Raw genomic sequence first — 24,275 nt, 5'->3', positions numbered from 1 at the left:
GTCTTTTGGGAAAAAATCCATATCTTCAATATGAAAGGTCAAAATTTTCAATTGACCGTCGGCTTTTTCCTCCCTGCTACATACACTTTAAGAATATGTCATTAGATTTTTATAATTTACTTCGAGGACTGTTATATATCAAAAATTTGAAAAATATCAAATTTTTATAATTTGTCATAAAATTTGTATTATATTGTGCTTTTCAAAAAATGAATATTATTTGATATCAGAAAGACATGCTTCGTATTCAGAATGCAATTCGATAGGTCTGAGGTGCTCTCATGTCCCACAAAAAATACTGTCGAAACGCAATAAACGCTCATTTTAGATCCCTTAATTAATGTGTAAAATTTTGATGTTTATAAATATTGTAAATTGTGTCGCAATTCAGTGTTTTAATACTGCTATGACATTTAATAAAATATACCTGAAATATACCAAGCATCAATGGTCGATCGAAGGATCAAACTAATTTGTTTCTATTGTCTAATAGACATGAAATGAAGAATACCTTAAGGTTATACTAAACTTTGTAATGATCGATCCAGAATGAGACTGCATGTAGCCCCCTTTAAAATTATCTATTTCTGGAAATAAATATCGTAGAGAGAAAACGCAAACTACGTCTAAAAGCTGAAAGTGTAAGGGTTATTATTATGCTTGAATTTTCCACTTGGCTCAAAAAGAAATGTACTTTTCAAACATTTCAATTTTTTTTCAATATCCGGAGCATCAAGATTTTTGGGAACACGGCCATAATTTCTCAGTGGAAGTGGCGATTTTGTTGGGAACTACGACGCACATTACAAACAAGTCAATAAAAGAATGTGCATATTCATTCTTGATATTGCTTGTCTCGATTTGTTTTAGTAAGCTTACATGTTGGCCGAATTTGAAGTAAAATGGCCTCCACTTGTATGTCGTTTTGTAACCAGTAATAATAATTCCGTGCACGATTTCATAGACAAAATTCTGACCTACATTATTTCTATAAACCCCCTTCTATATGCAGGTGCTATTTAAATTTTTATTTCGATAGCAGAAAATTGAGATATTTGCTATTTTTCCGACTCGCTGCTGTCAAATTGTCTAGTTTCGCGATAAAAAGATACAGCGAAATCAATATTTTTTAGAACCATTTCACCTCGTTTCGGCTTGTGCTTTGAAGTACAAACTTCAAAATTGATATAGTGATTCTATATTTCAAGCTGCGTCATACTGTGTTTTTCTTACCTCTGATTGTCGCTGCTCAAGGCCAAAATTCGAATTTTTTTGGACAAAAGTGGCCCTCTCATTTTTTTTTTACACACGCTGTTTACGTACGACATGTACGACGGGCTCTATTTGTGGTGTTGCCGCCGGGTGTTGCCGAGTTTGGATTTTAAAATATTTAGGTATTTTCTAGCTTAAAATCTAGCGCCAATGAACCTGGTGCATGGGAGGGAAAATGTGGGGGGGTAGTTAGGGCGCGAAAAAAATGTGCACATTTTCATGCTTGCTGCGCTTGCAACAGGTAGATATTTAGAAATCCATTTAAGGTATGGGTATGGAAATTGGGGATCCCAAAAATTGGCATATAGGCCTAGGCATATGCAAAGGGGTGGGGGCATTTTGGCAGGCCAAGGGGGAGGGGGCCACAAAAATTTGGCAGTCCAGGGGGTGCGGACAAGCGATTTTTGGCTGGCCGAGACGGGAGGCAAGCGATTTTTAGCGAGTCGCTTGGAAATTTTGGCTTATAGGCCTAATTAGTAGGCTAATACCGGTACTGATTGCACAGCCTTTCGAGAAAGCAATTTTTGGCAAGCCGGGGCCGGGGGAGGGAATACATTTTGGCAAGTCGAAAGGGAGGAAGAATGACTTTACCTAGCACACATTAAAGGGGCATTTCGTGATCCACAGCCTCATACAACCCCCATAGGCCTACGTCCTTTCTCACAAGTTAAGATTTTTATACCACTCATCCCGCTCTGGCCACATGTTTAGGCATTTTCACGCAGATCAATTCGTTAAGCAATGGAAAATATTGCCAAATTTGAATTTCGTTTTAAAAGCCTACGGCTCCCCATTAAAAAAAAAACCCACTAATTTTGGGGGATTAAAAAAGTTCTGTAAAATGAAACAAAAGGCTGCCTCAATCCTAATTATTCATTTAATAGGCCAGGCCTTCATTTCTGAAAATAGCGGGAGCTCAGTTAGTCACTCTCCTTTGTGTACTGAGGAGCTTGACAAGGAGCTCAATTGTATAATATCAATATTAAACCATAGGATTTTCAAGAAGTGAGCAGCTCAATAAATGCCAGTGGTAAAATTATTAGGCCTACGATATTTTATTTGACTGTGATACGTTTTAATAGGCTATATACACTGTATATACCTTTAAAATTTCTAAAATTGGTGGAATTGAACAAGCTCTAAATTTCTCATACGTCCAGCATAACCAAGGGCAACTGGGGTGGGGTGGGAAAGCCCCTAGCTATGGCCATACCCGTAGTGGCGGAACCAGAATTTTTTCGCGGGGCATGGGGAAGTGAATTTGAGACGGGGCACTTGGAAATCATTGCACTAAATTGCCGCAAAAAGTGGAAAATTACATAATTGTGGGGATTTTGCCTAAAAACTGAGTGGGAAAGAAAAAATATTGGGGAAATACTGCCCCCTCTAGCGGCGCCACTGCATATCCATCCATGATGCTAGAATGACGGAAGTTCTGGCGCTGAAATTCAATTTCAATATCACGAGTTTTTATCAGGGATTTTACCAAGGGAAGGCGATAGGTGTAGGATTTTGCTGATATATACCAGGCAACCTGAGAAAGGAACAGAGGTGTGGCTAAATAAGGAGTGTTCATTATAAATATTTTCCATTATCATACTTTCGACGCCGAGAGCATAATTATTTGAAGCGTAGGCCTACATCGTGTCAGTCACATGGTCACATATTTTCTGTTGAAAGAGAAACGCACATGTCTCTGATTAGCTCAGGGATTAGCTACTGCGCGCTGCGTGCTGGCCTGTTGTTGTCGAGTGGAAATGGGAAATTTATGAATGACTTCCGCAACTTTGCAACATCATCACGCAGCGGCGTAGCTGGGATTTTTTTCCAGGAGGGGCAAGACTGTAGGCCCTATGGGGCGGGGGCCCAAATCCACCAAATTTTCCCACTGGGGGCGGGGGCCCAAATAGACAATTTTTGCCAGGCTTATTGATAAATAATATATGGTAGGCCTATTGAGCTGTATTGCATATCGTTTGGATTCCCCATCTCTCTGCCCCTCCTCTCACCCTCTCTTTTTTTCCTCTTTCCCCCCCTCTTTCCCTCTTTTTTTTCCTTGCACTAGGGGCGGGGGCCCAAATAGGCAATTTTGCAATTGCCCCCCTGGCAGCTACGCTACTGTCATCACGGTAGACATACGCGGTAGCCTACAACTACAAGAAAGGTTTACAGACAAATATAGGCCTAGTAGGCCTATCAAAATGTTATATTTTTATATTTTCTGGTGGACTCGCGGAGAATATCATGTCATGGAGGTCCCGGCGCTGGGTTGGGAGGGGGGGGTCTCAAGGCATTTTGGTATGCCTACCCATGCTTGATTCCGGAGGTTTTTAGCAGGCCCGACCATTTTTTTATAAAACACCTCAGGGCGGGTCTCTTCAAAACATTTGTACCGCGGGGATCAAAGTCACCCACATTTGGCCTAATTTGACGCTTGTTTAAGGGCACTTTTGCCAAAATGCGCCCAAAAGTTGGTCTTCGCTGTAAACCCACCCATCATAGTCGTTGAAAAGGTAGGCCTACCCCAAAACTGTGGCACATCCACGAACCCGAGGGAGAGACCTCCGCGGGTAAAAACACACCTCTAGCGGGACCAGATTTATAATTTAAAATAGGCCTACATTTTGGAAGCCAGTCTTCACGACAAAACGGGCCATGGTAGTGTTAATGGTATTAACACTTTGATTTTAGGCCTAATGATGAGTGTAGGCCTATAAATTGCAAATTTGCACACACCCCGGGGGAACCTTCTCAAGTTGGGTAAGGATGTGAGGCTGTGAAAAAAAAAAACTACGGTACGATTTTAAACCAAATTTGAATAAAACAGACCCAAAATTGTATCACCTTTTGGACTGAAAGTTTTCGCAAATTTTTACTTTTTCGAGAAAATTATTGAAAAATACCCTTCTTAAACCTAATTTTCATGACACTGAGGGTCAATAAAATCATGGCTAAAAATACAACAGAGTCTAAACTAAATGGCTGAAAATGCACCCCAAATCTGCCGCACATCCCCACAACACATTTCACCTTATAGATTTTGAAAATTGTCGCAATAAAATAGGCCCGAACTTATCCCAAATTATCCGGCCCCCGAAAAAATATTTTTTTGCAGGTGAGGTTGGAGTCTTATTATTTTTATTCTCAGAGAGGATAGGGGTTGATATTTTGGCAGGGTACAGTTTGTCTTGTTTTTGTTTTGTTTTTTGACGTTGAAGTTCCAGATTCTTTTTTTTCATATATTATTATTCATTTATTATTTATACCCTGTACGTGGGGAAAAAGACACACGACAGCTACAGAGAAGCCACGAAAAAACTCCTGTGAAGTGCATGAAAATGCCCCGAAAATGTGCCAACCGAAACACCTGAACAGGAAGATAAAATAAAAAACAAAACCAAACACCCAGGACATTTCCCGAAATAAGTTCAAAATTCTTTGTCCCCCACTAAAATATATTATGAACACTCCCTTATGAAGTCTGCCCTCTTCCGGCTATTCTGGTAGTAGGCGTTGACAATTACCTATATTTTTGAAGCATGTTTGAACCCGATTTGTTCTCTATTCACATTTTTAACGTTGCAAGTAACATTTCAAGACCTCTATTTGTGACAGGTATTTAATTATCTTGCTAGAGATGTGCCTAAAGTTGAAATTCAATATTTCGGATCGCAAAGATCGAGAGATATAAAGTTGCTGAATATCAGTTTAACACCATGGATCATATGGGCGTCTTATATGAACGATTATGATAGCTAAGCAAAAATGGCTGGGATACAGGTTGTATAAATACTACATGAATATTCATGAACTATACAGATTCCATTCTTCTCTAATAATAAAGATGTCAATCACTCTCCTTGACGACAGTTGCTTGGCGCTTGTAAACAAATCGAATAATAGTGCTTGACAAGAGCTAAAAAATAGGCTAAAACACATTTTCACACATTTTTTCCGGATTTTTTATTTCACATGATAAGTAGACATATTTTCTTACGTATAAGGTAATAATATATTTTTTCTGGAGGTAAAGCCCTTCAACACTTTGTTTAACCTTAACTTAACACAATGTCTTATTTTCTCAATCCAAACATACAGACAGGTGGCTCTAGCTGATTTAATTCTTGTCAACAAGATAGACTTAGTTGATCAGGCATATCTGCACAAAGTTACAGACCATATAAGGTATATATGCAACAGAGTCCTTGAAAACTATATATGCATATCTATTATATTATGTATATGTATATATCTTTTATCTTACGCAGTTATATGGAAATGTTCATAACTAACCACATTAGGTACTGCCCAATATCATTATGCCTCCATTTCAAGAACCGCTGACCCAGTGACCAGCAGGGTTTTCTTTAAGCATTTTGCTGAAGGGGTATTTTCAATATTTTTTGGGCTAAAAAAATGTTTTTTTATTAATTAGTAATTACTGTTTGTAACTACCATCTCACCCCCCCTGTAGTAATTCATCATTTGGGTGACATTCAAATGATTCAATGCTTACATGAAGGCAGAAGTACACTCCATCATCCCCAGATGAAAATATCAGGTATTTCTATATCAAATCATGGAATATTTGAATGTGTACGCTCTGGATTTAAATGTGTATATACACCCGATTTGTGCATTAAAGAAACCCTGATTACAATCAGTGGTAATGGCCCATTCACAAAGGACATACAGACATTTTATTGGCTTGATCAGGTGCATGTTAAACAAAGAACTGCAGCAGCCAGGGCATCTTAAAACTACTAACTTGCGACTTTACGCTCATTTCGTGATATCAATTCACAAATAAGCAGACACGCACATCACATTAGTTTCAGTAGCGCCATAGTTTTCTCATGTTATTTAGGGATGTTTGGGATGCCCTGGTCTAACCCCCTTTTAGCAGACTATATTTCACTTGAATTTCTTTGTTTTCTTTTCAACAGATCCATTAACAGTTTGGGTAAACTGGTAGAAACACAGAAATCAAAGTAAGTATAAAATGGGCTAGAGGTATTCCATTTAAAATCCACACTACCCCTGTGGAACATTTAGTTATAGTCTTCCACAGAGGGAGTATTGGTATCAAATAGAATAGACAGTGGGTAACTATTCCATTTACAATCCTCCAGCTGTGGAAGATATACTGTATAAGTGGTAATTTTTGCGAGGGTTTTATTTTCGCGAATTTCGCGATTAGAGCTCCAACCGCGAAAATAACACCTCGCGAATGTATGCAATAATGTATTACAAGTATAGGGAAGGACTGGGAAATCGCGAAAATAACTTTCGCAAAAATTTGTCTCTCACCCAAATCGCGAAAATAACTGTACACGAAAATTACCACTTATACAGTAGTAAAGCCATATACAGAGGGAGTATGGGTTTCAAACTAATTAACCCAAGCCAATTCCATTTGAAAAATGTACTCCCTCTGTAGAAGACTACTTAAATCTTTAACAGGGGTAGGGAATTAAGATTTTAACTGCATAGCCCGATAGTAAGAAAGAATTACACATCACACACTAGAACATTATAAACATTTATTACAATGTGTAAACTTAACATAGAAGAAAAGTTTAATATATACATCTCACAACTAATTTAACTTTATGTAAACCTACTTTATGTAACACAAAATATGCTGTTCCAATTAAAAACCACACCCCCACTGTGGAATATTTTGGAATTCCAACAAATTCAACTTCAAATTTGTCCAGATCCAACCATTTTCATCCACAAAAAGTAGGAAAGGTGTGGAAGATTTTGGAATTCCAATCAAGATTGTCTATTTTTACGCCAAATTGGGCAGAATTCATCTGGATTCGATAAATTGCAACAATTTTCAGCTGGAATTTCTGATCAATTGGATTGACAGTAAGGTGCAACTGGATTTGAGATGGCAGTGAAATATTCCACAGGGGGTGTGGATTAAAAATGGAATTGCCCAATACCCATGTTACTTTTAAAGCACTTTAGTGGTAAATGCCAATTGACCTTTCAGTAAATCCAATAATTCATTGGGGTTAGACCTGAGATGTTGTCATTTGATGTCACACTGACTTGCAATACGCAGTGACTATGTTCCCTAACGATGTGCACATTGGCGTGACGTCAAATGACAACATTTTATGTCTACCTGCAAAGGCTTGTGGGATTTATCAAAAGGTCAATCCTTGCCAACTTTACACTGATGGATAAGGCGACGGAAACACTTACTATATATAAACACCAAAATACTGAATTAATAACATGCTAGCACTGAACAAGAATGACCTTAGATGACCTGACCTTTTGTCAGTTCATCATCTAGTAGTAAACCTATAAAACAATCAAATTTTGTTACCCTAAACTACAATGAAGCTGTAGTAGCCTATGGTTCACTACCACTAATTCTCTATAACACAGTTTTCAATGGAAAAATAGTAATTTCAAGCACAATTTTCTCATACATAGAACTCTCAGTCTGAAAATACATTCATACATACGCGCTATATAACAGCATAGCATATGTGATTGGTCGATAGGGGTGCCCGGCTTTCCGGTCATAAACAAGCCGTGCTAGAACCGATGGACGCTTGCGGGTAGGATATGTGCATGTATGCTTGATTGCTCGCAAGCTATTTACGCAAAGCGCAAAAAATCATTGATCTTCTAATGTTGAGTAGCAATGACTAAACTGAACATTTGTCATGAAATAGTCCTGTGAATTAGATGATCTTTATCTTATTTTTGTTGTAAAGGGATTCAATTATGCTTCACCGTTGTTCATGAAATGTTATTATTTTTCTTTTTTTTTTATTACAGGCTCAATCTTGAACACATATTAGATTTACATGCATATGACTCAAATCTAGGTCAAAGGTGAGTAATAAACCAGGGAGGTACTCCAATATAAAAGTACTGTGCATTCTCATTAAAGCCATATTATTACATTTGCTAAGGTCCTCAATATTGTTCAAAATTCTGTTTTTTACATGATTATATTGTACTTTATTAAACTAATATACCCTGCAAAAATCGAGACTACAGGTGCTGTAGTTTTGTCAAAATCCGAGATATTGAACAAAACGCAGGAACCGTCGTATTATTATTACGAACACGTACACGATATTCATAACACAGGTACACAGCGTGCGGGACAGATATACACATCAAAGGATAGTACCATAACACAACCGACGGAGTGATACACATTGTCGACATCAGCGCTGGTAGTAAATTCCAAATTTCTTTGCTTTACCTCAGTTGTTCGGCTCAAAATTAAAAGGGGACATATCTGATAATAAAAGCTAACATTTTATGGCAAATAAATACTAATCTATTTTGTATGGAAATGTATACATGTAATATGTCTTTAATATAAACATCAAAAAAGGGCCGGATTTTAAGCATACAGCGGCGGTGACATTTTGGGGTCATTTTTGGTTACATAGACGTTTAGGAATCCACCTGTGGCTATATCAACACTTAGGGCTCTTTTTGAACCAGAAAATTGGCATTTAGGGTAACATTTTCTGATTTTAAAATAAATTTGAAAATTACTTTTTACAGGCTCTACATACCTATAGCCTAGTGTTAAAATAGTATTTTTTACCATCATGATTTAAAAAGTGAGAATATGCCATTTAGGGGTAAAATATGGTGGTTATGACATAGGGTAATACATTTTGACACTTATGCCATTTAGGGTAGCAAATTTGTTGCCATCAGTTATGCCATTTTACAGTATGTGTTAAGGGGTGATTGATGAGCATGGGTAGTACTTAAATATTCGAGTGACCCCCCCCCCCGGGTCAAGGGTCACTTCTTTTGCTTCTCAGTGATATTTGATCATGTGTCATATACTGGGGTACCCAAAAAGATGGTTTTGTTATATTTTGATGTGCAACTTGGACTTCAAAACAGTGTCGCTTGAGTATTCCTTCACTTAGAAGATTCAATTAGGTCTTAAATTGAGGCTAATTTATTCTATATTACTCATGTTTTTATCCTGTTTTAAAATAATTTTTAATTATTTTCTTATGACGTTTGGCATGAAATGTGCCAAGGGTGGTTGAGGATTAGGAGGAGGATTCATATCGTAAATTTGATCTAAAACCCCATTAAAAATTGGAATCTAGTAAAAAATGTCTAAATGAACTCACAGACATCTAAACCAAGTAAATAAATACAGAAGGTCATTGAAAAGACTAATACTTGCTCAGAATGATTGTAAATGTGGAAAAAGAGGTGGGGTTAAATCCCACCTACTTTGTGATTGTTTTTGCCCGCACTCTCTCATTTTTAACCGATTTCCATAAAAAAGGTGTCAAAATGCTCAGGAGGATGAACCACTTCAAATGAGACGTGTAGGTAAAATGTTTGAAACATTTCATTTTTTTACTATGTAACACAAAGGTACCCCAGGTTTTGACACAGGACCATTTATTTTATCCCAAGTCACAGGTCTATGATAGACACATGTCCGTAATATTTTACACAGAGGGACTTCAAATGGAGTCACCCATTCAGGTAACCCATTTGAAATTCACACCCCCTGTGTAGGAGATTAATGTCATGTCTTCCATAGGGGGTGTATGTATTTCAACTGGAATAGCCATTTGCATGTGATGAATTTGGATCCTCCTCTATTGCTTATAATGTCATGTCTTCCATAGGGGGTGTATGTATTTCAACTGGAATAGCCATTTACATGTGATGAATTTGGATCCTCCTCTATTGCTTATAATGTCATGTCTTCCATAGGGGGTGTATGTATTTCAACTGGAATAGCCATTTACATGTGATGAATTTGGATCCTCCTCTATTGCTTATACATGTAGGAGTAGAAAGTTTGTAATCATCTTTGAAAGTTCTGTTTCTCTCTTTATTTCATTTTATTATACATGTAGGAGTAGAAAGTTTTGAATCATCTTAGAAAGTTCTGTTTCTCTCTTTATTTCATTTTATTATACATGTAGGAGTAGAAAGTTTTGAATCATCTTAGAAAGTTCTGTTTCTCTCTTTATTTCATTTTATTATACATGTAGGAGTAGAAAGTTTTGAATCATCTTAGAAAGTTCTGTTTCTCTCTTTATTTCATTTTATTATACATGTAGGAGTAGAAAGTTTGTAATCATCTTAGAAAGTTCTGTTTCTCTCTTTATTTCATTTTATTATACATGTAGGAGTAGAAAGTTTGTAATCATCTTAGAAAGTTCTGTTTCTCTCTTTATTTCATTTTATTATACATGTAGGAGTAGAAAGTTTGTAATCATCTTAGAAAGTTCTGTTTCTCTCTTTATTTCATTTTATTATACATGTAGGAGTAGAAAGTTTTGAATCATCTTAGAAAGTTCTGTTTCTCTCTTTATTTCATTTTATTATACATGTAGGAGTAGAAAGTTTTGAATCATCTTAGAAAGTTCTGTTTCTCTCTTTATTTCATTTTATTATACATGTAGGAGTAGAAAGTTTTGAATCATCTTAGAAAGTTCTGTTTCTCTCTTTATTTCATTTTATTATACATGTAGGAGTAGAAAGTTTGTAATCATCTTAGAAAGTTCTGTTTCTCTCTTTATTTCATTTTATTATACATGTAGGAGTAGAAAGTTTGTAATCATCTTAGAAAGTTCTGTTTCTCTCTTTATTTCATTTTATTATACATGTAGGAGTAGAAAGTTTGTAATCATCTTAGAAAGTTCTGTTTCTCTCTTTATTTCATTTTATTATACATGTAGGAGTGGAAAGTTTGTAATCATCTTAGAAAGTTCTGTTTCTCTCTTTATTTCATTTTATTATACATGTAGGAGTAGAAAGTTTGTAATCATCTTAGAAAGTTCTGTTTCTCTCTTTATTTCATTTTATTATACATGTAGGAGTAGAAAGTTTGTAATCATCTTAGAAAGTTCTGTTTCTCTCTTTATTTCATTTTATTATACATGTAGGAGTAGAAAGTTTGTAATCATCTTTGAAAGTTCTGTTTCTCTCTTTATTTCATTTTATTATACATGTAGGAGTAGAAAGTTTGTAATCATCTTAGAAAGTTCTGTTTCTCTATTTATTTCATTTTATTATACATGTAGGAGTAGAAAGTTTTGAATCATCTTAGAAAGTTCTGTTTCTCTCTTTATTTCATTTTATTATACATGTAGGAGTAGAAAGTTTGTAATCATCTTAGAAAGTTCTGTTTCTCTCTTTATTTCATTTTATTATACATGTAGGAGTAGAAAGTTTGTAATCATCTTAGAAAGTTCTGTTTCTCTCTTTATTTCATTTTATTATACATGTAGGAGTAGAAAGTTTTGAATCATCTTTGAAAGTTCTGTTTCTCTCTTTATTTCATTTTATTATACATGTAGGAGTAGAAAGTTTTTGAATCATCTTAGAAAGTTCTGTTTCTCTCTTTATTTCATTTTATTATACATGTAGGAGTAGAAAGTTTTGAATCATCTTTGAAAGTTCTGTTTCTCTTTTATTTCATTTTATTATACATGTAGGAGTAGAAAGTTTGTAATCATCTTAGAAAGTTCTGTTTCTCTTTTATTTCATTTTATTATACATGTAGGAGTAGAAAGTTTTGAATCATCTTAGAAAGTTCTGTTTCTCTCTTATTTCATTTTATTATACATGTAGGAGTAGAAAGTTTTGAATCATCTTAGAAAGTTCTGTTTCTCTCTTTATTTCATTTTATTATACATGTAGGAGTAGAAAGTTTTGAATCATCTTAGAAAGTTCTGTTTCTCTCTTTATTTCATTTTATTATACATGTAGGAGTAGAAAGTTTTGAATCATCTTAGAAAGTTCTGTTTCTCTCTTTATTTCATTTTATTATACATGTAGGAGTAGAAAGTTTTGAATCATCTTAGAAAGTTCTGTTTCTCTCTTTATTTCATTTTATTATACATGTAGGAGTAGAAAGTTTGTAATCATCTTAGAAAGTTCTGTTTCTCTCTTTATTTCATTTTATTATACATGTAGGAGTAGAAAGTTTGTAATCATCTTAGAAAGTTCGGTTTCTCTCTTTATTTCATTTTATTATACATGTAGGAGTAGAAAGTTTGTAATCATCTTAGAAAGTTCTGTTTCTCTCTTTATTTCATTTTATTATACATGTAGGAGTAGAAAGTTTGTAATCATCTTAGAAAGTTCTGTTTCTCTCTTTATTTCATTTTATTATACATGTAGGAGTAGAAAGTTTTGAATCATCTTAGAAAGTTCTGTTTCTCTCTTTATTTCATTTTATTATACATGTAGGAGTAGAAAGTTTGTAATCATCTTAGAAAGTTCTGTTTCTCTCTTTATTTCATTTTATTATACATGTAGGAGTAGAAAGTTTGTAATCATCTTAGAAAGTTCTGTTTCTCTCTTTATTTCATTTTATTATACATGTAGGAGTAGAAAGTTTTGAATCATCTTTGAAAGTTCTGTTTCTCTCTTTATTTTATTTTATTATACATGTAGGAGTAGAAAGTTTTGAATCATCTTAGAAAGTTCTGTTTCTCTCTTTATTTCATTTTATTATACATGTAGGAGTAGAAAGTTTTGAATCATCTTTGAAAGTTCTGTTTCTCTCTTTATTTCATTTTATTATACATGTAGGAGTAGAAAGTTTGTAATCATCTTAGAAAGTTCTGTTTCTCTCTTTATTTCATTTTATTATACATGTAGGAGTAGAAAGTTTTGAATCATCTTAGAAAGTTCTGTTTCTCTCTTTATTTCATTTTATTATACATGTAGGAGTAGAAAGTTTTGAATCATCTTAGAAAGTTCTGTTTCTCTCTTTATTTCATTTTATTATACATGTAGGAGTAGAAAGTTTTGAATCATCTTAGAAAGTTCTGTTTCTCTCTTTATTTCATTTTATTATACATGTAGGAGTAGAAAGTTTTGAATCATCTTAGAAAGTTCTGTTTCTCTCTTTATTTCATTTTATTATACATGTAGGAGTAGAAAGTTTTGAATCATCTTAGAAAGTTCTGTTTCTCTCTTTATTTCATTTTATTATACATGTAGGAGTAGAAAGTTTGTAATCATCTTAGAAAGTTCTGTTTCTCTCTTTATTTCATTTTATTATACATGTAGGAGTAGAAAGTTTTGAATCATCTTAGAAAGTTCTGTTTCTCTCTTTATTTCATTTTATTATACATGTAGGAGTAGAAAGTTTTGAATCATCTTAGAAAGTTCTGTTTCTCTCTTTATTTCATTTTATTATACATGTAGGAGTAGAAAGTTTGTAATCATCTTTGAAAGTTCTGTTTCTCTCTTTATTTCATTTTATTATACATGTAGGAGTAGAAAGTTTGTAATCATCTTTGAAAGTTCTGTTTCTCTCTTTATTTCATTTTATTATACATGTAGGAGTAGAAAGTTTTGAATCATCTTAGAAAGTTCTGTTTCTCTCTTTATTTCATTTTATTATACATGTAGGAGTAGAAAGTTTTGAATCATCTTAGAAAGTTCTGTTTCTCTCTTTATTTCATTTTATTATACATGTAGGAGTAGAAAGTTTTGAATCATCTTAGAAAGTTCTGTTTCTCTCTTTATTTCATTTTATTATACATGTAGGAGTAGAAAGTTTGTAATCATCTTAGAAAGTTCTGTTTCTCTCTTTATTTCATTTTATTATACATGTAGGAGTAGAAAGTTTGTAATCATCTTAGAAAGTTCTGTTTCTCTCTTTATTTCATTTTATTATACATGTAGGAGTAGAAAGTTTGTAATCATCTTAGAAAGTTCTGTTTCTCTCTTTATTTCATTTTATTATACATGTAGGAGTAGAAAGTTTTGAATCATCTTAGAAAGTTCTGTTTCTCTCTTTATTTCATTTTATTATACATGTAGGAGTAGAAAGTTTTGAATCATCTTAGAAAGTTCTGTTTCTCTCTTTCATTTTATTATACATGTAGGAGTAGAAAGTTTTGAATCATCTTAGAAAGTTCTGTTTCTCTCTTTATTTCATTTTATTATACATGTAGGAGTAGAAAGTTTTGAATCATCTTAGAAAGTTCTGTTTCTCTCTTTATTTCATTTTATTATACATGTAGGAGTAGAAAGTTTGTAATCATCTTAGAAAGTTCTGTTTCTCTCTTTATTTCATTTTATTATACATGTAGGAGTAGAAAGTTTTGAATCATCTTAGAAAGTTCTGTTTCTCTCTTTATTTCATTTTATTATACATGTAGGAGTAGAAAGTTTTGAATCATCTTAGAAAGTTCTGTTTCTCTCTTTATTTCATTTTATTATACATGTAGGAGTAGAAAGTTTTGAATTATCTTTGAAAGTTCTGTTTCTCTATTTATTTCATTTTATTATACATGTAGGAGTAGAAAGTTTGTAATCATCTTTGAAAGTTCTGTTTCTCTCTTTATTTCATTTTATTATACATGTAGGAGTAGAAAGTTTTGAATCATCTTAGAAAGTTCTGTTTCTCTCTTTATTTCATTTTATTATACATGTAGGAGTAGAAAGTTTTGAATCATCTTAGAAAGTTCTGTTTCTCTCTTTATTTCATTTTATTATACATGTAGGAGTAGAAAGTTTTGAATCATCTTAGAAAGTTCTGTTTCTCTCTTTATTTCATTTTATTATACATGTAGGAGTAGAAAGTTTGTAATCATCTTAGAAAGTTCTGTTTCTCTCTTTATTTCATTTTATTATACAAGTAGGAGTAGAAAGTTTGTAATCATCTTAGAAAGTTCTGTTTCTCTCTTTATTTCATTTTATTATACATGTAGGAGTAGAAAGTTTGTAATCATCTTAGAAAGTTCTGTTTCTCTCTTTATTTCATTTTATTATACATGTAGGAGTAGAAAGTTTGTAATCATCTTTGAAAGTTCTGTTTCTCTCTTTATTTCATTTTATTATACATGTAGGAGTAGAAAGTTTGTAATCATCTTTGAAAGTTCTGTTTCTCTCTTTATTTCATTTTATTATACATGTAGGAGTAGAAAGTTTGTAATCATCTTTGAAAGTTCTGTCTCTCACTTTATTTCATTTCAGTGGAATCGAAAAACTGAAGGATAGAGGACTGGATATAAGGTCAGGTCAAGGGTCAAGTCATCACATTGACCCCTCAGTGACCACTGTGACCTTCCAGCTTTGTGGCAATATTAAAACAAGCGATTTAGATGTATATATTCAGGTATGTATACTACTTTTTGCTGTCGCTCAGGACAAGGATCAAATCATAGACCTCTCTGATCACTTGTCAAGTTTGCAGTTTAGAATGTGACTTACATATAGTTGTGCATAGGTAAGGGTCCCATCTTTTCCTGTAACTTTGACAAGAGGATATTTTAAAGCGTACATCACATATTTACTGCGTTGAAAACACACTTGTCTCTGATTGGCTGCTGAAGCGATCTGCTTTTACCGAGTGGAAATTGTGTGAATGAACATTGCGCCATACGCATTGTTAGCTCCAAGTTTGCAACATTACAGCAGTACAGTAGCCTATGCCCCTGGGAATAATTGATTGACAGGTTAGCTGTATTTGTAAACATTGCAGATATCCCATCATTGAAAACTTCATAGATTACCCTATACTCTTCTGTACCCACTAGCGGCGGTAACAGGATTTTTTTCAGGTGGTGGGGAGTGAAATTTGATGAGGGGGTTAAAATAATAACGTTTTCCTAAAATTTGGTGATAATAGCTCAAAATTAGGCAATTTTAGCCCTGATTAGTGGATTTTCTGTTCATTTTTGTCCTGACAAGAGGGAGAAAAAATTAAGGGGGAAAAATCCCCCCTTTCCACCAAAGACCAAACAGTTATTGTATTTTGGTTCACAAGACAATTTACATTGTGCCTATAATACTCTTATAAAACATTACATTACAATTTACATGTGCCTATACTTCAATCATTATTAAATTTACATGTGCAACTTACAGGTGTTAACATTCATTCATAATCTCATGAATATATGCGATGTGTGTGATCCAATCAGATTTTATTATTTGTAAAAAAACACATGTTGAATAGTTTGTGTTGTGTTACTTTTACACATTTACAAATATTAATGACTTCATTTGCATATTATTTGTATTTACAAATCTTTGTTATTTACAAATCTTTGTCATTGGGGCCACAGTAATTATGAACCGTGTAATTCTAGTTCAAAATGTCTCCACTTCAGAGGGGGCAATATCTCCCCTTAAACTCCCCCCTCCTGTCACACAAGTGTGACACTTTCACTATGGACCACAATAGCTTCATCCCAATGGCATACTCCAATAACCTCAATTCAACACTCATAGTGCAAAATTTGACCTCAAGTTACAGAGTATGAGTTTTTGTACCCAAATTTTCAAAGGTCATTCAATGAATGTGCAAATGTATTGGGGTTAAAGAACTGTGACACGATAGATGAGCATGTTGTGGATGCTAGTGTTTGCGCCGATCAGCACCACCACAAAGAAACATCCACTTGCCTTTACCAAAATAATGTATTTAAGCAAAATTCCGATGATTTAAACTTGTATAATCAACTTTCACTACATATGTTTATCAAATGCCAATCTTACCAATCAAAAGACTTTACTCCAACAATACAGACCATTATATATATTACATTCAAGAAACACAATCATGCACTTTTTTAATAGTTAGACATATATACAATTTATTTGTAATATATAATAATACATAATGTATGATTTTCGTTCAACTTTTAATTTTGTTATTCTTACCCAAAAAGCTGAAATAATGTTAGTAATAACGATCAGGAAGTGTTTCTGTCCATTTTTAAGCCAAAATAATGAGATAAAGTGAAAAAAAAAACCACTGACTATTTTGGCTTTAACATAATTGCTCTGCCGTCCTGCAAACACAACACATTTTGGCTGATTCCATTTAGGTGTAAGCAAGTTGGGATATGTGTAAATGTGCCAAAAAATTATCCCATTTGTATATTATCAGCAATGTACAAATTACAACTGCCAACAAACATGCATTTCAAACAAGTTGTATACTAAAACAAGTTTACCAAAAGTGTCAAATGTCATAATTTGTCTCCTAAATAATATCATTACCCATAATGCAATCATTTTACCTAAACATTGCACACCTTTCATTTAGAACAAAGGGTAACACAGAGTCACTATTATAATAGTTAGGTGAAAAAGTTCAATCTGGTGACCACTCTCTGGCTAGTAAGGTTTGACGATTGATTCGACTTCTATGGACCATTTAAAAAAAAAATAGCCACCATGTCCCTCGCGAAAATCCCGGCATTTTTCGCTAGAGGCCAAAATCCAAAATGGCCGCCGCCACCATTTTGAAAATTTAAGTTTTGAACCAGAGCACCTATAATAATGCACAAAGACACTTTTTCGGATATGTCGAGTACAAGGATTCCGATTCTGACATTAGTTTGACATTACGGCATCATTTTCACTTAGAAATCCAAGATGGTGGCCGGCACCATCTTGAAAAATTTAGTTTTGAACAAGAGGACCTAAAATCGTGTACAAAGACACTTTTTGGATAAGTCGACCACAAGGATTTCAAATTTGACATTACTTTGACATTACGAACTCATATTTACCCAGAAATCCAAGATGGTATGCCGGCGCCATCTTGAAAAAAAAAAAGTTTTGAACCAGATTACCTAAAATCGTGTACAAAGACACTTTTTCCGGTAAGTCGACCTCAAGAAATCCGAATCTGACATTAATTTGACGTTACAAAATAATTTTTGCCCAGAAATCCAAGATGGCCCCCATTTGGTAGAGCGTAAATGTGATTTTTGAATGAGAGCAGAAGCATAAGTGTGTCATTTCCGCCTTATCTGGGGTTCACGTCCCTTATATGGGGTTTAAACTGCCTTATCTTGGGTTTACATCCCTTATCTAGGGATAAGGCGCCTTACCTGTGGTTTAGACGGCCTTATCCTGGGTTTACGTTCCTTACCTGTGGCTAAGATGCCTTAACCTTAGCATATCGCAGTTTAAACCCACATAAGGCATATAAACCCCAGATAATGCGCCGTAACCCCAGATAAGCGACGTAGACCCCAGATAAAGCAGTCTAAACCCCAAATAAGGCGCCTTAACCCTAAATAAGGAACATAAACCCCAGAAAAGGCATCTACACCCCACATAAGGTGCCTTAACTCTAGATAAGGGTTGTTAACCACAGATAAGGGTCATAAACCTCAGATAAGGCATCTAAACCCAAGATAAGGCACCTTAACCCCAGATAAGAGACGTAAACTCAGATATGGCAGTCTAAACCCCAGATAAGGCGCCGTAACCCCAGATAAGGGACGTACACCTCAGATAAACCAGTCTAAACCCCCAGATTAAGGCGCCTTATTTGGGGTTGGGACTGGTTTATCTGAGGTGTACGTCCCTTATCTGGGGTTACGGCACCTTATCGGGGGTTTAGACTGCCATATCTGAGTTAACGTCTCTTATCTGGGGTTAAGCAAAATTTGATCTTGTCGCAAATTTGGGTTTAAGTTCAAGTGTTTTTAAACAAAATTAATACAGTAGTGTAGTGTTGTAGATTCATGGATAATGGGGAAAAGTTACGTGTGCACACGGTTTAAGCAAATAAGGAGTAGTGTAGAAGACATTAGTTTAATTAGGACAATATTGTAACATTTGCTGAGGAAGATGCCCTCAATTCAATTTAATATTTCCGAGTTCCGACTGTTTTTGCTTGATCGCATCACATATATGTCCTCATCTCCCAAAGACCCATTATTTCTGTGGGAGCATACCCACCAAAAAAAAATCTCTGTTCACAGTGATTTTGACTTCGGTAAACTTCTTCAAGTCATCATCACATTGTCGGACGTACACTCGGCAGAACTTGGTTGGCACAAGTTGCTACCGTGATACGCATTGCCAGGAGTAGTGGCAGTGTGAATGATGTGCAGCGTAAGTTCCGACAGGTGTACCTCTGAGAATTTACTCCTGACAAAAGTCAGGATTAGTGAGCTATGTGTAATCTCGACTCCGCCAGGCATATGTTGCAATGTGATCATTGCTACGCTTGGCACCAGGTGTAAGTTGTTTCACATGGTTGAAAAAGGTCATGGGAACACCGGAAGTGGTAGCTGATGTTTATGCCGATGAGAAGTGAAGCTTGGTGGAACTGATCGACATAGTGGTATGTTATATACCCCATATATAGATTCCTGTCATCTGATTGGTTAAAAGTGGGGGCATTGTTTTAACTACAAATGTATGCCCTGCATTTGAGAGAATTTCATCAAAATGAACTATGCCCGGTCATGGAAACAAACTATTGACTGGTGTGTGTCCTGATCAAACTCTACGCAATCACGAGGTATATAAAACAAATAATGACTGCTTTATTCCGGTCATGGTTAATGTGTTATGTGTACGCTGTGTGCAGGACCTCGATCGCTAGTGCTATTCCAGAACATTGGTGCACATCCCCTAAAAGAGAGATTCACAATTCCAGATCCCCCCGGATCATGAGCAGTAGAAAGAAACATGGATTTAAGAGGGTTATTAGCAAAAAATACCAAATATATTCAGATTACAAAATATGCCTAATTTAAATACCAATTGATATATATATGTAGTTAAGGCGACGGTTCTATGGGTGGACAGAACTTCAAATACAGTCGGTCGGTCGGACCCTTTCTACAGTTACCAAATAATTTCCGCAAATTACCAAATATTTTGAAATAAAAAAATGAAAGAAAAATCCTGCAATTTTCGACATTTGGGTCGGCATTCATTTGTACACGAAAAGTTTTTTCCTGATTTGTTAAAATCTGCCCGTAGACCTTGGGGGTTGGGGAATCCTTTAATTTGTCAACCTAATGAACTAATTATCATTTTAAGGTTCAAACTTGAAGTAGTTCCAGTTCCTCAAGGGGGGGGGGGGGGTGCGTGTGGAGCGTGCACGACTGCAAAGCGGCCAACAAGGCACTTGGCTAGGACTGGTAGATTTTGTATCCCCTATGCACTGAACAAGTGCTAGTTCAAACTTGAAATCATTCAGATGGAGCCCATATAGAAGAATGTAATAGCCCCTTCTAGCTGTGACTTTGTACAGTTCTGTCCATATGAAATCTTTCAGGTGGAGTACATCCATAGAAGTGTGTAATAGCCCCCTTTAGCTGTGCTTTGTAAGTTTTGATGTTGACTGTCCATTTTAAATCTTTCAGGTAGAGCCCATATAGAAGCATGTTATAGCCAGAGTTGTAGACTCGAGTCGTGTGACTTGGACTCTCGAGTCGGACTCGAATCACTAGACTTGACTTGCAACTTTTGCAAAATGACTTGACTTACTTGTGACTTAGACAAAATGACTTGGACTTGGACTTGACGAAAATGACTTGTTACCAATGCAAGTCTGAGGTTACTGTTAACAAGGTTCATTGTGAACAATTCCAGTGAAAAATGATGTTGACTACTCACATTTTTAGTGACGTTTCACCACTACACTAATGGTTTCATCAGACTGGCAACTATAATCGCGATTGTTCTGCTGGTGCACTCAGAGCTACAGGTGCCCTCACAACTATATTATTTATTTATTTATTTATTTATTTATTTCAACTTTAGGTGCCCTACATGTAGTTAATATATTTCAACAGCAGGGTCAAGTTGTGTTAGTCACAATATCTCAAAATATGTCCAAGGTGGGGATGGGTGAGACAAGACCAGTTTTGAGAATTCACCACACTGAGGTACACACAATTATTGCACAGTCCAGCCTTGTTATCTCTTTACAAATACCTGATACATTGTAGTTCAAGCCTATATTGTGTGTCTGTCTCTGAAACATGGCTCAATGAAACAGTTGATGATAGTGAAATCCCTTGCAGTGGATGATATTTATCGCAAGGATAGAGATGACCCTGAGAAAGAACGTGGTGGGGGTCTCCTCTTTGCAGTTAAAAGCTCTATCTTCTCACTACGTCGTTCTGATGTTGAGCCTGTTGACGAGATAATGGTAATTGAAATAAGACCAAATAAAAGTGAAAAAATGGCTCTTGTATTATGCTACAGAGCACCTGATGGCAAAGTTGAAACATTTGTTAATAATTTTGACTCTACAATTGAAAAACTCCACAATGACTTTAACCAGATTCATGTAATTGGTGATTTTAATCTTCCTGATGTAAAAGGTTGTCTTGACAGTACTATATATCACAATGTTACAGATTCTGAACAAGCTTTTTGTGATTCTGTGGATTCTTTTTTCCTGAAGCAAATGAATGATATCCCATCTAGAAAAAATTGTGATAATATTCTAGATCTTATTTTCACAACTGTCCCTGACAGGCTCAATGGTGTTACCATATCACATGAAAGATTCTTAACAGATCACAAGCTGCTTCAATTTACTGTGAGTACAAGAGTTGAGCGTCTCAAACAAAGACCTCGATTTGTATACAATTTTAAAGCAGCTAATTTTAATGATATACGTTGTGAGCTGCAAAACACTGATTTTAGTGAAGTATATTGTGCAATAGATGTTAATTCATCATGGAACTTATTTTCTGAAATATTCACCAAGGTTTTAGACGATTACATACCAAAAATTAAGATCAAAGACTCTTCGGCCCCAGCGTGGATTGACGCAGAAGTTAGGCATCTCCAACAAAAAGGAAACTGCGTGGAGGCGTGCTAAAAAATCAAATCTCTCTAGCCACTGGGCCAATTTTCGGAAGTTACGCAATCGTTTGAAAAATTTGCTCTCTATCAAGTTTAATGAGTATATTGATAGTCTTGGTGAAAGTGTTGTTGATAACACCAAGAGATTCTGGTCATTTTTGTCTCGCCTGAATGTTCAGGGAGAGACTTAGTAATCACTATGGTGTGTGTGTGTCCGTGTGTGGGGGTGTGCGTGTGTGCGTGTGTGTGTTCGGAAAAAGCTTGTGAACGCGTTATCTTGAGAACCGTAAGTGCTATGATGATGAAACTTTATAGGGGGTAGCATGACCAAAGGGTGTCGACCTGATTAGATTTTGAGCGCAAAATATGGTAATTAAGTACCTAATTTGCATAATTTATGCGTAATAAGCAAAATACCTTATGAACAGATTATCTGGAGATCCGTATGGGGTACAGTGACGTAACTTGGTGGGGAGTAGCGTGGCCAGATGTTCTCGACCTGATTAGATTTTCAGCGCAAAATATGCTAATTAAGTACCTAATTTGCATAATTTATGCGTATTTGATGCGTATCAGGCAAAAAAACCCTTGTGAACAGCTTATCTGGAGATCCGTATGGGGTACAGTGACGTAACTTGGTGGAGAGTAGCGTGGCCAGATGTTCTCGACCTGATTAGATTTTCAGCGCAAAATATGCTAATTAAGTACCTAATTTGCATAATTTATGCGTATTTGATGCGTATCAAGCAAAAAAACCCTTGTGAACAGCTTATCTGGAGATCCGTATGGGGTACAGTGACGTAACTTGGTGAGGAGTAGCGGGGCCAGAGGTTCTCGACCTGATTAGATTTTGAGCGTAAAATATGGTAATTAAGTACCTAATTTGCATAATATATGCGTAATAAGCAAAATACCTTGTGAACAGATTATCTGGAGATCCGTATGGGGTACAGTGACGTAACTTGGTGGGGAGTTGCGTGGCCAGAGGTACGCGACCTGATTAGATTTTCATGAGGTCAAAGGTCACATACAAGGTCAAAGGTCAACTGAGGTCACCAAATCTTTTAATAATTAATTTTCAACTGTGCATCACATATCCCAATAACAGCTTGATCGGTCATGTAATTAAGGAAATATGACGACTTTAAGATAGTCGCTTTTTTTGTTTTTTATAGCAAAGTAGCACTTTCAATGAGTGATAACTCGTAAAGGAAGCATCTTTCTGTTTTGATTTATTTGATGAAATAGTTCTTTGGTATTGCCAAATTTGATTTTTCAGCGCAACATACTTTATCCAATTTCGTGAGGTCAAAGGTCACATACAAGGTCAAAGGTCAACTGAGGTCACCAAATCTTTTAATAATTAATTTTCAACTGTGCATCACATATCCCAATAACAGCTTGATCGGTCATGTAATTAAGGAAATATGACGACTTTAAGATAGTCGCTTTCTTTGTAAAGTATAGCAAAGTAGCACTTTCAATGAGTGATAACTCGTAAAGGAAGCATCTTTCTGTTTTGATTTATTTGATGAAATAGTTCTTTGGTATTGCCAAATTTGATTTTTCAGCGCAACATACTTTATCCAATTTCGTGAGGTCAAAGGTCACATACAAGGTCAAAGGTCAACTGAGGTCACCAAATCTTTTAATAATTAATTTTTAACTGTGCATCACATATCCCAATAACAGCTTGATCGGTCATGTAATTAAGGAAATATGACGACTTTAAGATAGTCGCTTATCATGTAAAGTATAGCAAAGTAGCACTTTCAATGAGTGATAACTCGTAAAGGAAGCATCTTTCTGTTTTGATTTATTACTTTGATGAAATAGTTCTTTGGTTTTGCCAAATTTTGGAAGGTCATTACGGGGTCATCCGAGGTCACTCAGGGGTCATCTGATGTCAAGTTATTAAAAACTCGTATGGGCATGAAACTTGATGGGTACAGTCAACATTTCAAGGCAAATTTTTGGAAATTCATTTTGGGGTCACCAGGGGTCATCTGAGGTCAAATTAGTAAAAACTGTCGTATGGGCATGAAACTTGGTGGGTACAGACATCATTTAAAGCCAAATTTTTGGAAGGTCATTTCAGGGTCATCTGAGGTCAAATTAGTAAAAACTGTTGGATGGACATGAAACTTGGTGGGTACAGTCATTATTTAAAGCCAAATTTTGGAAGGTCATTTCGGGGTCACCAGGGTCATCTGAGGTCAAATTAGTAAGAACTGTCGTATGGTCATGAAACTTGGTGGGTACAGTTACCATCGGCCAGATAATCGTGCCCAGCCGATAACCGCCAAATTCATTTACCTCTCTACCAACAGTTATCGCAAAAGCAGGTGGTCACAAAAGCAGGCGAGACTCGTGGTTCGAGAACCGCCTTGTTTAGATCAAAAACAAAATCC

At 35.4% G+C, this 24,275-nt stretch overlaps 1 protein-coding gene across 1 annotated transcript in view; it reads left to right on the top strand.

Moving 5' to 3' along the window:
* Positions 1 to 21,880, top strand: part of LOC140171449 (uncharacterized) — a 36,053-nt gene extending 14,173 nt beyond the window's left edge. The window contains exons 7-11 of the mRNA XM_072194716.1: positions 5,371 to 5,457; positions 6,219 to 6,263; positions 8,080 to 8,136; positions 15,256 to 15,467; positions 20,997 to 21,880. Of these exons, the coding sequence (XP_072050817.1) occupies positions 5,371 to 5,457; positions 6,219 to 6,263; positions 8,080 to 8,136; positions 15,256 to 15,467; positions 20,997 to 21,880 (1,285 nt within the window). The remainder of the gene's footprint in view (positions 1 to 5,370; positions 5,458 to 6,218; positions 6,264 to 8,079; positions 8,137 to 15,255; positions 15,468 to 20,996) is intronic.
* The last annotated feature ends 2,395 nt before the right edge of the window (positions 21,881 to 24,275 follow it).

This window comes from Amphiura filiformis, chromosome 2 (assembly GCF_039555335.1).
Source record: "Amphiura filiformis chromosome 2, Afil_fr2py, whole genome shotgun sequence".
Classification (NCBI taxonomy): Eukaryota; Metazoa; Echinodermata; class Ophiuroidea; order Amphilepidida; family Amphiuridae; genus Amphiura; species Amphiura filiformis.
This window is presented reverse-complemented; position numbering and strand designations above follow the sequence as displayed.